Source organism: Nerophis ophidion, linkage group LG28 (genome assembly GCF_033978795.1).
Source record: "Nerophis ophidion isolate RoL-2023_Sa linkage group LG28, RoL_Noph_v1.0, whole genome shotgun sequence".
Classification (NCBI taxonomy): domain Eukaryota; kingdom Metazoa; phylum Chordata; class Actinopteri; order Syngnathiformes; family Syngnathidae; genus Nerophis; species Nerophis ophidion.
The window spans coordinates 24,853,173-24,868,563 of record NC_084638.1 but is presented as its reverse complement, the minus strand read 5'-3'; the positions used below and the strand labels follow the sequence as shown (position 1 = coordinate 24,868,563).

Sequence of the window (15,391 nt, the reverse complement as noted above, 5' to 3'; positions counted from 1 at the left end):
TCTACGACCCCTGACTCACTGGAGTAAGATGAGGTGGAAAAAATACTGCTGACCGGAGTGGGGTTTGAACTCTACAGTTTGTTCTCATGCAACAGTCTTAACCACTGGGCTACTTTCAGTCTTGTAAAGGTAGGATTTTAGTCCATACACAAATGTAATCGATGACTCCCGGCCTTAGTAAAGTATGATGAGGTAAAAAAAAAATACTATCAACCAGAGTGAGGTTTGAACTCAGTACTTTTCATTCAAAGTCAGCAGTCTCAACCCCTAGTCTACCCTGGGTCTTGTGACAATAAGATTGTGTTCCATACATAAATGTAATCGAGGACTCCTGGCTCTGTAAAGTATAATGAGGTTGGGAATGGGTGAAAAAAATAGAAGATTAAAATAAAATAAAATATACAAAAAAAAAATGGTCTAAACCTGGGCCCTGGAGAAGGGGGGTCCAGACTGAGGCCAAGGGAAAAAAAACAACAACTCATAGCCATAGTACACATCCCTCTCACATGTGTGTAAGAGGTAAACATCAAAGAAGACAAAGGACATTAAAGACATTAAAGCAGCGGATACAAGCAGACACTTCTACATCCAGCTATGAATAACAACTAAAAGAAACATAGACACTGTTGTGGCCTCTGCGCTGTTCCACGCCATCGTCAACTGGGGTGGAGGGAGCGTGGCCAGAGCAAAAATTAGCTTGCTCATCTGTTGCTTAATCTCGTATCTTGAGAACATTTTGAGCTTCTCATATCTGTCTAATTTTGTGATCAATTGCTTCTCCTTTATTGCTCCTAAGGGACCCTTAGGAGCAATAAATAAGCTAAAAAGAGACAAGACGTCACTGAGACAAAGGAGGTTGATTTGAGACAACCCTTTGAGCAATATTTGAGAAGTGGGATACACTGACGAGAGCTCATATATGTATGCCATTGTTCTCAATTATGTCTCATTTATTTTGAAGGATGATAAAAAGAGAAAGAAATGAGATGTATGAGCAATAAAAGAGATCTTATGTATGTCTTTTTCATGTCTTGATTATTTCTCTTAAATGTATTATCATATCTCAAATTTGAGAATCATGAGAACAAATTGAGAGTGCAATTTAAATATTCATCTGACTTAATTAGAAATAACACTAAACAAATACTCAAATATTGAAAGGTGTATCACTTTATTTGGCTACACAAAAATACAAAATATAATTTAAATATAGATTAAATAACAAAATGTAAATGTAGTGAATTAGTACATACATCATGTACATATTGACATTTACAATACTTAAAACAACATAGAAAACAATATACAAAAAATAAAACAAATACAAAAATAAATGAATTTGACCTTAAGTACTCACTTTGTTATTGTGAAAAAGTCAGGTGTAGTTTTTTTAACTCCTTGTTGAGCAAACCGGGTACCTTAGTTAAAAAAACACTTGACTTCATCTCAGTAAGAGGGTGAGTAAATGACAACATTTCCATTTTTGAAATATTCCAAGCAAAAACTGAAATACATTTATAAAATTGTAACCGTGCTGTCTGGAACTGGTCTACATACAAAAAAATAATCACACATTGAAAACCAGGGATTCTTAACATTTTTAACCTTGGGGCACTACCAACTTTTCCACCACAGAGGGGTCTCAGAATTTTCCACTACAGAGGGGTCTGGGGCCAAATGAAATATAAACACTGAATGAGTCATTCTACACTAAAGTGGATTACAAGCGAGTACCATTGCGGCCCATATGGACGGACCACAGCTAAGAAACAGATATTTATTGGCGGCTTCCAAGGGGTACTCGCAGCCAAACAGTGGGCCCCAGCCCTATGATTAAGAAACACTGTTGTAAACAATAGAACAGCCTCCTGCCATAACAATATAACATTTGGTACACAAATGATCATTGAAACATGTTGAAATTGGTTACAAAAGCTACTAATATACCTGATTATGTAAGCAGTAACATACTGCGTCATTTCCAGCTGCATTTTTTTTTGATTTGGAAACAACTTTGAACTGTAAAAGGATATTAGCCGCTAGCTTGTTAGTGAGGTTGCATCACTGCCAAATTTGCTTGACACGGCACAGCTCAATATGCATTATCACAGTATAACGTGGTACTAAAAGCTACATCATAGGGCCATTTTTTACAACATATACTGCGCAAACCTAGACCAAAATATTGAACATGTTTACCAAGGAAACATCCTACCATAGAATGAACTTGACAGGTACAAGGGCCTACTTAAAACCGTCTCTGGCCTGACTTTTGTTTACCAAAGCTTTCTTGAGCTTGACCTCCTCAATATCGTCCCAATCAGGAAGGGTACTGCATCTCAGGACATACGCTGCAAGGCAAGAACATAATAATCAGCCATTCGTCATTTTGCCACATCAGTTTCTACAGGTATCAAATATATGCAATGCAATGCAATAACAATAATAATGCAAATCAAATGTAATGCTTTTTAATGCCATTTTGTTGGTACTTAAAAAAATGTAATGCCCATGTGCGACTGCATTTAATTGTTTTTTTTTATATCATCAAAAGCTTACAATTATCTGTATACACACAGTTGCAAGCATTAGACAAGTAAATGAGTTGAAAAGTTTACATTAACTGTTACTATCTAGTGTATTAGAATTGGATTACAAAGCTGTTTCATTGGAGAATGTATTTTTATTGATTTATTTTTGTGGAGTAGCATCTGGTGTTTTGACTGTGTGCGTGGCCGTAGACAATCGCTAATTAAAAGGTTCGACTATCAAAAATATTAAAGGAGAACTGCACTTAAACCCTCTAAACAAACATCCCATTCTGCATCAGATGATCAATATAATATACCCATTAGCAATTTATTTAGTTGTGTCTGTTTGAAACATGCTGTAAGTATATATATATATAAGTATATATATATTCTCTGAAATGATGACTTATAATAGCCACAAACTGGAGGATACCATTTTTAATCAGGATACAATTTGTTTTAAAATAGTTCAAAGGTTTTATGGAAAAATAAATGAACATCATACTAGGATTGCAAATTATGCATGTGTTTGGAAATGGATGATCGATTTAAACATTTTAGAAAAATACAGAATAATATTGGTAAAAATGCCAATAAAATGCATTTTAAAAAAGCTCTAGCAATTAAACATATTGCATGTATTGTATTTACACCCTCTCTGTTGTTTCAAATGTTTACAGTAAACAGCAAGTATGTATCAAGTGTCCGGCAGCTGAAGGAACTTGTATTCATTTATTGTGGGAATGTCAGAGAATGAAATAGTTGTGGTCTGCTGTGAAAATTGCCTCTTTTGTCCATCCTAGGCTAGCATAGATCACTTGAGGGAATTGCGTCACAACAGTTGCTAATGTTAGGCAAGTTAGCTCACATGTGTTGAAGTGGAGATGATTGAAATAAACGACTCCGTGTCGGCTCAACTTCTCCATTATCCTGACATGGTGTCACAGTTAAGGACTACACGCCTACAGTGACCAAAGAATGGAAAAGTTTATGCCCCCAGAGCAGTTTTATTTTGCTTTATTGAAGCAGTGCTTTTGTCGTGTTCCCACCTTACAATACCTCTTGTATGCAGTTTGAAAGCCGCAGTTCGAAAAAGAAACACACAGACAGACTAACAATTTCGATGACTGTAACCTTCTTAAGTTCATTTTCCTTTACCGTTTGACATATTGACTGTCCGCCATGTCCTACAATCGTATTCCATTTTTTAAATGCCTCTGGGCAATGCATTTAATGCTTTTTTATTGCCGTTTAAAGCCTTCATTTACGCAGAACCATTAATACACACAACCACACTTCAAGTTGATGGACATAAAACTATATTGCTCATCATAACGCTAGTTTTTAGTCTATAACAAATTGTAATGATGTAACATTCAGTTATGCTTCCAGTCTGCTGTAATCGAAAAGGGATCAACATTTCTCATATTGAACTTCTATTTAATTATTGTTACCCAATTTTGGCCTGAAAACACCCTCTGTTTGGGAAAACTTACTAAGGATTCCTTCAACTTTTTTCCGGTTAAGGATGCGCTTTCGTGTTCCTGCAGGTTTGTTTCCAGGGCGTCAAAAAGGGACAGCATTTTGACACTCCTCTACTGTAAAAAAAAGAGGTCAAAATAAACGCATACAATTGGGCTTTGCAGCATGTCTCATGGCAGCAAGGCGGAACAATGATATGAATACGCCGCTCTCAGGAAAGAGCTCTTGCTGGCCCGATTGTTGAGGAGGGCCGTCGCTGTATTTGTCTCCAACCAAGTTGCAGAGAGTTTGAAGTACTCTGACTTGGACCGGATCAGAAAGGGAAAAAATAGCACAAACAATACCAGAATGAGAAAATGTGTTCAAAGCCCAATCACAAGTTTAAGTCAACAAAACAATGACATCATGAATGGTACTTACCTATTTTCAAGAGGACTTCTTCAATTCCTTATTTTTCTGGCCACATTTCTTCCAACGCCTCCCTACATCCATCACATGGCGTCCATGATTTTTCTGCCTGTGGTTGATAACAGATAGTGTCCTCAATAGATGGGTTGCCTGCATCTCTCCTGTCTGGTGCCAGGAAAGCTGCCTTTTTATTCTCAGGTGGATTCAGGTAGCAAGCTATTGTGTACGCCGGGTGAAGGACCATAGGTGTGGACATTTGGTGGTGGGCCAGCGGTGTGGGGATGGGAGGGGTGTACAGCCTCCATAGAGTGATCAAACTTTGGTGGTGAGGCCATTGGTTGATGGGCAGGATGCATGGTCTTCGTAGGGAAATAGACCTTTGATGTTGAGACCATATGGCAGGGGTGTCCAAACTTTTTCCACTGAGGGACACACACTGAAAAATCAAAGCTAGCGGGGGCCATTTTCATATTTTTTATTTTAAAAACCAATACAATATATGTATAAAAAAATATACATTTAGGCCTCCACTCAGTTATGATCCCGGGGACCCCAAAGGGTTTTGGTAAAAAAAAATATTAAAAATGTGTCATTATTCAGTATTATTAGTATTGTTTTCATTATTATTCATGTTTTAAATCTCTAGATCAACATTAGGAAAATATGCAATATTTTCATCCAATAACTTTTTTAGGTGGAATATTTGAGATTATATAATAATTGAAGCCTTAATTTTGGATTTTGATTCATTATTATTTTTTGAGCAATGACACTTAAAAACAAATCACACTAAAATAATTGGGGATCGAAAAGTGTCCTACTCATTAAAGTGTTAAAAAATAAATAATACATTTTTTTACTGCTTACTTTTAGCACAATAATCTCGAGATCATCTTCAGATATATCCGTCAATTTTAAGTTTTATTGTTGTTTATGTTTTTTGTTTGTTTGTTTTAGGCCCTTCTTAAAAAAAAACAGCTCCGTTTTTTACATGGCAAAACACAAAATATGCAACATTTTCCCCCCAAAATATCTTAAAAGTGGAATATTTAATGTGACGTCATTGAAGCCTTGAATAGGTCAATAATTCAAAATGACATTGATTTGGATTCATTCTTTTTTAAAGAAAGAAACAGCCTGCATGGCAGCTTTGTGTTATTAAAGCATTGCATAATTTTCTTTTTACATTTCACCTGTTTGCGCTTTTATACCAATTTTTATTTTTTTCAATTGTATTTTTAAAATGTGCCGTTAAAGAATGACCTGGGGGCCCCAAATGGCCCCCGGGCCGCACTTTGGACACGCCTACCATATGGTGATACGCTAAATATATGGCCTCCGTACGGAAATGGACAATTGATGTGGAGGCCATACGGTGATGGGATGGCTGTATTGCCGCTGTAGGAGGGTGGACCAATGGTTCCCTCTCTGGTAAACCTATCATGACATTTCATTGAACCATGGATTACAATTCTATAAACCCAATTTGTCCATATATGTAGATACAACATCAAAAGAGATGAGAAATACTGAACTACAAAAAAATTGGCGGTTCTGTCAAATCTAAAACAAAAAATGACATTGTATTATTTTCAGGTAACTTGCATTTTTTTTTTTCCATGCAATTGATCACCTAGTAACCTCTACTTAGCTGAAGTATCAAATATGGATTTCATGCAATAAGATGCCAATGAATTCGTTTTAAAAAATTCATACAATGGGATTTTACGGATTTTTGTTTTGGATTCTATCACTTACAATTGAAGTGTGCCTATAATGATATTAATAAAAATAATAATATAAGTAACAGACCTCGAACTACAAAATCAGCAGTGTATAAATGATTTGTTCTCCTCACTCTATGATGGACGGTACCAATAATGAAAATAAATCTACCATGACCAAAATGGACTATATCTATAATTGTTCTGTCCAGTACTCCTTAACAAAAACATTTCACATCAAAGACAAAGGAACTGCACCAGTACTGAAGATGAAATCATCTTGACTGCAGGGAAAAAGACAACTCACTTAGTCAACAATAACAAATAACAGATTATGAGAGATTTTTTAATATTAAAATTATACATAACATTGACTATCACGAAAAAGTTATTACTTTATATGTCTCAATATTATTTATGAAATGTACAATTAAGTATAAACTGTCAAACCTGTATTTATATTTGGTTTAAATGTGTTTTTTTTAAACTATTGCTTATTGAGATTTCCGCCCTACCTCCTTTCTCCACAAAGGAAGCACAGGCATGTGAGCACCCTTTGACAAAAGAGGAGGAACATTCACAAAAAAGAGGAATATTTCTATCCGCATGTAAAGCTCCGACAAAAGCCCTGAAAATATTTTTTAAAAATTAATACTACATAGCACTGAGCCATCCATCCATCCATCCATCATCTTCCGCTTATCCGAGGTCGGGTCGCGGGGGCAGCAGCCTAAGCAGGGAAACCCAGACTTCCCTCTCCCCAGCCTCTTTGTCTAGCTCTTCCCGGGGGATCCCGAGGCGTTCCCAGGCCAGCCGGGAGACATAGTCTTCCCAACGTGTCCTGGGTCTTCCCCGTGGCCTCCTACCGGTTGGACGTGCCCTAAACACCGCCCTAGGGAGGCGTTCGGGTGGCATCCTGACCAGATGCCCGAACCACCTCATCTGGCTCCTCTCGATGTGAAGGAGCAGCGGCTTTACTTTGAGTTCCTCCCGGATGACAGAGCTTCTCACCCTATCTCTAAGGGAGAGACCCGCCACACGGCGGAGGAAACTCATTTCGGCCGCTTGTACCCGTGATCTTATCCTTTCGGTCATGACCCAAAGCTCATGACCATAGGTGAGGATGGGAACGTAGATCGACCGGTAAATTGAGAGCTTTGCCTTCCGGCTCTGCTCCTTCTTCACCACAACGGATCGGTACAACGTCCGCATTACTGAAGACGCCGCACCGATCCGCCTGTCGATCTCACGATCCACTCTTCCCTCACTCGTGAACAAGACTCCTAGGTACTTGAACTCCTCCACTTGGGGCAGGGTCTCCTCCCCAACCCGGAGATGGCATTCCACCCTTTTCCGGGCGAGAACCATGGACTCGGACTTGGAGGTGCTGATTCTCATTCCGGTCGCTTGACACTCGGCTGCAAACCGATCCAGCGAGAGCTGAAGATCCCGGTCAGATGAAGCCATCAGGACCACATCATCTGCAAAAAGCAGAGACCTAATCCTGCGGTTACCAAACCGGAACCCCTCAACGCCTTGGCTGCGCCTAGAAATTCTGTCCATAAAAGTTATGAACAGAATGGGTGACAAAGGACAGCCTTGGCGGAGTCCAACCCTCACTGGAAATGTGTTCGACTTGCTGCCGGCAATGCGGACCAAGCTCTGGCACTGATCGTACAGGGAACGGACCGCCACAATAAGACAGTCCGATACCCCATACTCTCTGAGCACTCCCCACAGGACTTCCCGAGGGACACGGTCGAATGCCTTCTCCAAGTCCACAAAGCACATGTAGACTGGTTGGGCAAACTCCCATGGACCCTCAAGAACCCTGCCAAGAGTATAGAGCTGGTCCACAGTTCCACGACCAGGACGAAAACCACACTGTTCCCCCTGAATCCGAGGTTCGACTAACCGGCGTAGCCTCCTCTCCAGTACACCTGAATAAACCTTACCGGGAAGGCTGAGGAGTGTGATCCCACGATAGTTGGAACACACCCTCTGGTCCCCCTTCTTAAAGAGAGGAACCACCACCCCGGTCTGCCAATCCAGAGGTACCGCCCCCGATGTCCACGCGATGCTGCAAAGTCTTGTCAACCAAGACAGCCCCACAGCATCCAGAGCCTTAAGGAACTCCGGGCGGATATCGTCCACCCCTGGGGCCTTGCCACCGAGGAGCTTTTTAACTACCTCAGCGACCTCAGCCCCAGAAATAAGAGAGTCCACCACAGATTCCCCAGGCACTGCTTCCTCATAGGAAGAAGTGTTGGTGGGATTGAGGAGGTCTTCGAAGTATTCCTTCCACCGATCAACAACATCCGCAGTTGAGGTCAGCAGAACACCATCCGCACCATACACGGTGTTGATAGTGCACCGTGTCCCCTTCTGGTGGTCCAGAATCGCTTCGAAGCCGTCCGGAAGTCGTTTTCCATGGCTTCCCCGAACTCCTCCCGTGTCCGAGTTTTTGCCTCCGCGACCGCTGAAGCTGCACACCGCTTGGCCTGTCGGTACCTGTCCACTGCCTCCGGAGTCCTATGAGCCAGAAGGAGTCCTATCAGTTTAAAATCCAGACCAAGAATAAAACACAAAGACATAGCAATGTATTGATGACGATAAGAACTAAGTTGCTAGGTTTATTTTCATTTATACCGGTCCCGGCCTACGATTGCATGAATATATTAATGCCTCTGTGTCACACCTATAGATCATGTTTTGATTTGGTCATGTTATGGTTTGTTTTTTGGACACTCAGTTCTGTTTTGCACTTCCTGTTTTCTTTTCGTCTCCATGCCAACTCTTTGATTTTTCACCTTGCCTTCAAGTCACGCCCTTGTCCTCAGCCCTCACACCTGTTTCTAATCATCATAGTCATTATTTAAGCCATTCTTTTTCTGTCTTTGTCCTGGCAACTTCACCTACCTTCAGATCCCGCATATCCCTCATCTATCTTCCTGCCATGCTATTCGGTTTACTATGCTGTCCACACCACGTAAGTTTTTGTTGTTTATGCTACAGTGCAAGTTTTGTTTTTTCATGCCACCGTGCAAGTGTTTTTGTTTCACGTTTATAGTTTACAGCCTTTGTTCGAGTCCTTTGTTTTCGTAGTTTAGTTTGTTCTCCGCCATGTGTGCGCCCTTTGTTTACCTTTTTTTTCAATTATAGTGTTAAATAAATAAACATGTACTCACGTTCACGCCTGGCTCGTTCCAAATTCCCTCAGTGTCGAGGAAACAACCCAAAACTCTGGACATCGTATTTAATGCTTTTTAATACCATTTAAGGCCATAATTTAGGCAATGTCCATTGAATGACTTTTAATGATTTTTAATGATCCACAGAAATCCTGCTAAAGCTCTTAAATTTAAAGTATCAAACAAAACAAGTGATTATTACATTTTAACAAAAGAGAAGAATAAGGGATTGTTACATTTTAACAGAAGTGTAGATAGAAACACGTTACATTATAAAGTTTTAAATAAAAATTCTGTTAATGGAATTATTGAAACATTTCTAGGATGCATTTACGATTTTGATAGACTTTAATACATTCTAAGGCCAGCGTGGGTCAGTTGGTAGAGAGGCCGTGCCAGCAACTCGACGGTTCCAGGTTTGATCCTAGTCATTGCCGTTGTGTCCTTGGGCAAGGTACTTTACCCACCTGCTCCCAGTGCCACCCACACTGGTTTAAATGTAACTTAGATCATGGGTTTCACTCTGTAAAGCGCTCTGGGTCACTAGAGAAAAGCGCTAAATAAATATACTTCATGCCACTTAAACGGAATCTATCAGAAACACATATGTTTATTCCTTTTAATCCATTCTAAATAGTAAATAAATCCGATCAAAAGTCTGCTTACTATAGAGGCTATTAGAGTCGCTGTATTCTGCCTACAAAGAACTTAAAAAGCATCCAAACACCTCTATTAAGGTTTTATGTACATGCAGTAGGTATATATGTCATTTAGTAACAGGTACATTTTTAAAAATATGTAATATATACCTATTTTTGCTCATTAGAGCATCAATTTAAAAAAACACATCACATTTGCTTTTTTTTTAACAACATCACTGAATATTAAACACTGCAGACTTCCTGAGAGCCAACAAACATAATAAAACATCACATACTGTACAAAGTCTGCTGACTGATAAAATTTAGTTATATTCCCGTTTAGATGAAGAATGACTCATAATCGTCGCACGGAAAAGGCGGGTGAAGCTAAGCATCTTTTTGTGTCGTTCGCCATTGCCGGTTCTAAATTGGCTGTCAAAGGGTACCAACTTGTCAGAGTACGTCCTCATCCTTCTACTATCCAGGTGAGAAGCACGATTCCTGATCTGGAATAATCTTTCACCAGCACCGAGGTGAGGAAGGAGCTCACCAGCCGGTGATGTCAACATAGACACACAAGCTATAAATAGTTTGTCTGCGTTAGCACTTATAATAACAATATCACTAATACTTGCTTGGTATTCAAGCCACAAAATGCAAATGGACTATTGGTGGCACTTTTTGGAAGGTTATAGAGGACCTCCCATTGGTGCCATTGCAAGTGGACTTTTATTTACAATAATGATTAGAATGTAATTTAAAAAATATATATATCCATCCTCATGTTTTGTGAACGATAGAAAAAAGTTCCCCACATAGTGCAGTTTCCCTCTAAATTCCAATGATTGGATTTAAGACTTGAAGTCTATGAGCATGAAGTGATGAAGCCTACTTGGATGAGAGGACAAAGGTCTTGTAAGACAAAGTGAAGAGTCCAGTTGTGATGGATTGAATGCCCTGAGAATAAAATGATATGTGGATGTTGTGCTTACTTGGACTGTGATGAAGCTGTGAGGACTCAGGTGGTTTGTCTTCATGCTCTTCAGTCTTCACAGAGACAACAGTCAGTGGAAACTTGCTGAGATCAGCCTCCTCCTGCGCTAGAAGACACTCTTCCTCCTCTTCCTCTTTAAAATAAGGGGGCTGTGGATACTCCTCTTCCTCTTTAAAATGTGAGGGCTGTGGATTCTCTAAAGTGAAACTGTCCCCCTGCAGATGAGGGAGACATTCTTCTTGGTTTTCAATCAGCTGATGGATGTCTACAGGACACAAACAAAACATATTTGAACTCGTACATTTTTTTTTTTAATGTTTATTTATGAATTTCAACATTTACAAACAGTTGAGAAACATTAATCAAAATAAGTCCAACAACAGTATAAAACATTACATACACACACACATATATATATATATATATATATATATATATATATAAAATAAACAAAGTGCAAGGCCATAGACTCATTCAGATTAAGTAAATAACTTAAATTTGGAACACAGCATCATCGTTTTCACAGCTTTTGTGTTGTTAGAGGTACAGAGACTTTTAATGTAAAAAAAAAAAAAATTAAAAAAATAAAAAATAAAAAATAAAAACTTTAAAAAATATTTTTTAAAGGCCGACTGAAAGCCACTATTACCCACCACGCAGTCTGATAGTTTATATATCAATGATGAAATATTAACATTGCAACACATGCCAATACGGCCTTTTTAGTTTACTAAATTACAATTTAAAATCTCCCGGGAGTTTCGTCTTGAAAACGTCGTGTAATGATGACGTGTACGCAAGACGTCACAGGTTTTTAGGAAGTATGAGAGCAGCACACACACACAGCTAAAAGCCACACAAACACACGGTGATTCCTTGTTTAAAATTCCCGGAAATGAAACTTTAGTATGGATCACAGCGGACATGGATCCCGACTACATGTCAACCAGCAGGTTTCGGTGGGAAAATTGTGGTTAAAAAGTCAGTTCTTACCGGAGAAAAGCTGAGCTTGGGCCGTCCATAAAGCTGCCGTCGACTTCCCTGAGACACTGGCGTCAACAAACCCGTGGAGCAGGGGCGTCACTAGACCTAATACTGTACTGGGGCACACCTGGGGCACAAGTAATTCATGTGAGCGTCCAAAGCGCGCAAGCAAAAACATTTTTAGCACTTATTTATCATGAAAAAGACATAAATAGTGCTTTAAACTATGAAATCCTATCAGATGATGTTGTATGGATCTTTGATGAACCACCTGAAATTAACTCATGCATTTGACCTACTTGTGCACTTTTTTACTCCAGACTTCTAAACTGCTACTGGTTAAAACAAAAAGGAAGAGCAATTAATCTTTTTGAAATATATATTGCAGTAATCATCTGCAAATTTAACATCTACAAAAGTCAAACAAAAAATAAAGCACCCCTACATCTCTGGGTTCTTTTATATTATTTAATTTCCATTTATGGCAATGTGGCGAATCCTATTTCAGATACACAAAACTATAAAATATACACAAAACAATAAAGCCACAGTAGTAGAATAAATGAACAACTGTTGTGTGTCTGTTCAGGGAATCATTTTCTGAGAAGTAAACTGTAACATTTTTGCAAAGTGGTCAATCACTCTGGACAGACATGGAAATATTACAGTAACTGTTATACAGTTGACCAGTGGTTCCCAACTGCTGGCTCCTGACATAAAAGTGGATTGTGTGTCATTTTCAGTCAGATGTGTGCATGAAAAAAAAAAAGGTTAGGGAGAAAAAAATCAAATTGTGGCAACAAAACCAGATATTTTTAGCCATTTTTCTAGCGACTATTAGTGAGTATTTTAGCAAAAGGCAAAGCGACTAACAAGTTGGAGGAGGAATCAGGACAGATATGGAAATATATTTTTAAAAAATCTAAATGGGGCAACAAAACCCGATATTTTCAGCCATCTTTCTGAAAACAAATACAGAAATGTTACTATTTTTTCTGGAAACAAAACCAGATGCTTTAGCTGTAGCCATTTTTCTGGTGACAAAACAAGATTATTTTAGTCAAAGTCGCACCGATTAACAAGACAAGTCTACTGTGCTATTTTTCTGTGAAATAAAATGTGGCTCACGACTTGATGATATGGAAAAATGTTTTTCTTCCTGAAGATAAAGCATTTGAGAAGCACTCAACTCACACATGCTTACTCCAAATCATCATTGATGCAGAAGCAGCAGACAATAACCAACATTATGTTTCATGTTCATTGGGAATTCCCCCGACAGCTCGTACAGCAAATGAATATGTTTGTCTTGATACAAGGAAGAACGTTAGCTAACTTAGCATCAACTTAAGACAATGATGTTGCCTAGCTAGCTAGGACTTCACTTACATCTCTCATTCCTCGCTGCTTCTTCCCTGCTGCGGGCCAATAACTTTCTGATATCCATCTAGGAGTTACAGTTTGAGTCAAATCAAAATCAAAATAATATAATTAACAAATTGTTGTTGGCTAACGTTACCTACCTCAGCATTGATTCGCATCCCCTCTCTCTCTTTCTCAATTGAAGTCTCGATCCACACGTGAATAAATTACCATATTAATTAGCCGTGTGCTCATTGTTATGTGGAGTCAATACAGTAGCAATCAATTACCATACTAAGTAGTATGTGCGCTGTTGTCTATGTTATGTAGACTTAAAACTCTGAAGCGTTTTTTTTTTTTTTCTATTGGTGAAATTTTTACTGGGGCACTGCAGATCAACACAGGGGCACGTGCCCCAGTGAAATCTGTCTGGCGACGCTCTGTCACACAACAAAAACAGGTCCAGGAAGTTACGACTGTTATAATGTTCCACCACAAGGAGGCGATGATGGTGTGGATATCAATGACTAGTCATGATCAGACCCCGACCTAAAGGCCTCATATCAGTTTGCAAGAAGATCCCTTCATCTAAAGAGAAGTATTGTGCAGCCCTTTGAGACACTAGTGATTTAGGGCTATATAAGTAAACATTGATTGATTGATTGATAAAGACAATTTGATGGTTGATGGCGAGGGGCAGTTTTGGCCGCCAGGCTCCGCCCACCACCAATGGGTACCAACAGATACTGACCCATTCTGCACAACAGGGTGTCGTCGTCATCATTTGTCTCAAGTTTGATGACAAGCTGAGTTATAAATGTTTAAAATTCTGTGACGAGACATCAGGTCAAAGTTTGGTCAAAGTCCCGAGGAGGAGTTTGTTCAAGTACCAACCCTTTTTGACTTCAACATGGCTGATGGAAACCAAAATGGCCGACTTCCTTTTGGCTTTCAAATATGGGTTCTTGAGACTTTTACGTTCCTTCTGTCATGATAGACGGCGCTGGCGATTTTCGTGGCGATACGTGAATTTGGGGCGAGGGGCACAATTGTTCACATTTTCAAGAGTTAATATTCAATGTTTGGCTTCGGGGCTCCTAAAGTTTCTCGTTTTTTGCTTGCAAGATTTGGAGAATTTTGGTGCAGAGTAAAGCCCTGAAAAATGTGATCCAAAAGGATAATTTTTATATTCAAGCCTGAATAAACATTGAAGTCAAAGAGTTGATTTCCAGTCCTGCAGGTTCTCTGCAGCACACTTTGTTTGTCCAGCTGCTTCTTAGGAGAGAACCTTTCCTCACACACACTGCACATTCTATCACATTCTAGAACTATCCTTTAGCCACGCCACCTCGGCTACTATACTTCCAGTGCTGTGACCTCTGTTTACAATTTGTCAGCTCCAAAATGTACCTTCTCACTGGCTACTCGGCCTGTGACTCTTTGGCCTCCACAAGATTCCATTCAGAAGCCATTCTGGATTCAAAAGCAATTCTTGGGTGCCAGTTCTTTGATGAACTACATCCCTCCAGAAAATAAACAAACGGCTCTGATAATACTTTATATGAAGCAATAAAATCTACTCAGGTCACATAGTTTATAAGAAGGATAATGAAGTTGGAAAAAATGAGTTATAATTGCAATGGTCTTGCAGACAATAGAAAAAGAAAACTTCTATTTATGTGGCTGAAGGAAAAGAAAACAAGACATTTTGGTCTTCAAGAAACGCATTCAACAAATTTGGATGCAGAAAAATGGAGAAAAGGATGGGATGGTCCGACTTTCGGGTCTCCCCATGTCTAGCATTAAAATATTACAGTTGGTACAAAATGCGGCTGCTAGACTTTTGACAAGAACAAGAAAGTTTGATCACATTACGCCTGTACTGTATATACCTTTATATACATATATACATACATATATACCTATACTGTATATACCTTTATATACATACATATATACCTATACTGTATATACATATATACATACATATATACCTATACTGTATATACCTTTATATACATACATATATACCTATACTGTATATACATATATACATACATATATACCTATACTG

At 39.0% G+C, this 15,391-nt stretch overlaps 1 protein-coding gene and 1 long non-coding RNA gene across 4 annotated transcripts; both read right to left on the bottom strand.

Annotated features, from left to right (window-relative positions):
- Positions 1–1,152: 1,152 nt before the first annotated feature.
- On the bottom strand, positions 1,153–4,284 carry LOC133545006 (uncharacterized). Its single transcript, XR_009804699.1, has 2 exons — positions 4,028–4,284; positions 1,153–2,351 (listed from the first exon to the last, which is right to left on the bottom strand). It is a non-coding gene; the product is annotated as an uncharacterized LOC133545006 (long non-coding RNA).
- A 155-nt stretch (positions 4,285–4,439) lies between these two features.
- Positions 4,440–13,639, bottom strand: LOC133545004 (uncharacterized). 3 transcript variants are annotated; one of them, XM_061890290.1, is made up of 4 exons: positions 13,345–13,639; positions 11,965–12,082; positions 10,970–11,236; positions 4,440–4,857 (listed from the first exon to the last, which is right to left on the bottom strand). In XM_061890290.1, the coding sequence occupies exons 1-4, from the start codon at positions 13,351–13,353 to the stop codon at positions 4,616–4,618; spliced, it is 636 nt and encodes a 211-aa protein (XP_061746274.1). In that variant the 5' UTR covers positions 13,354–13,639; the 3' UTR covers positions 4,440–4,615. The 3 variants fall into 3 exon arrangements, with proteins under 3 accessions (XP_061746274.1, XP_061746272.1, XP_061746275.1); XM_061890288.1 differs by having other exon boundaries at positions 11,965–13,639; XM_061890291.1 differs by having other exon boundaries at positions 4,440–4,843; positions 11,965–13,639.
- Positions 13,640–15,391: the final 1,752 nt, after the last annotated feature.

Bases quoted from the DNA above. Each gene is read 5' to 3' on its own strand.
- LOC133545004 (XM_061890288.1), bottom strand. From the start codon at position 12,133: ATGTTTTTGCTTGCGCGCTTTGGACGCTCACATGAATTACTTGTGCCC. The intron at 11,237-11,964 runs GTAAGAACTGAC...TGTGTCCTGTAG, and splicing joins CCAAGCTCAGCTTTTCTCCG to ACATCCATCAGCTGATTGAA. The intron at 4,858-10,969 runs GTAAGCACAACA...TTGATTTTTCAG, and splicing joins ACAGCTTCATCACAGTCCAA to TGTGTGTCCCTCAGTGGAAA.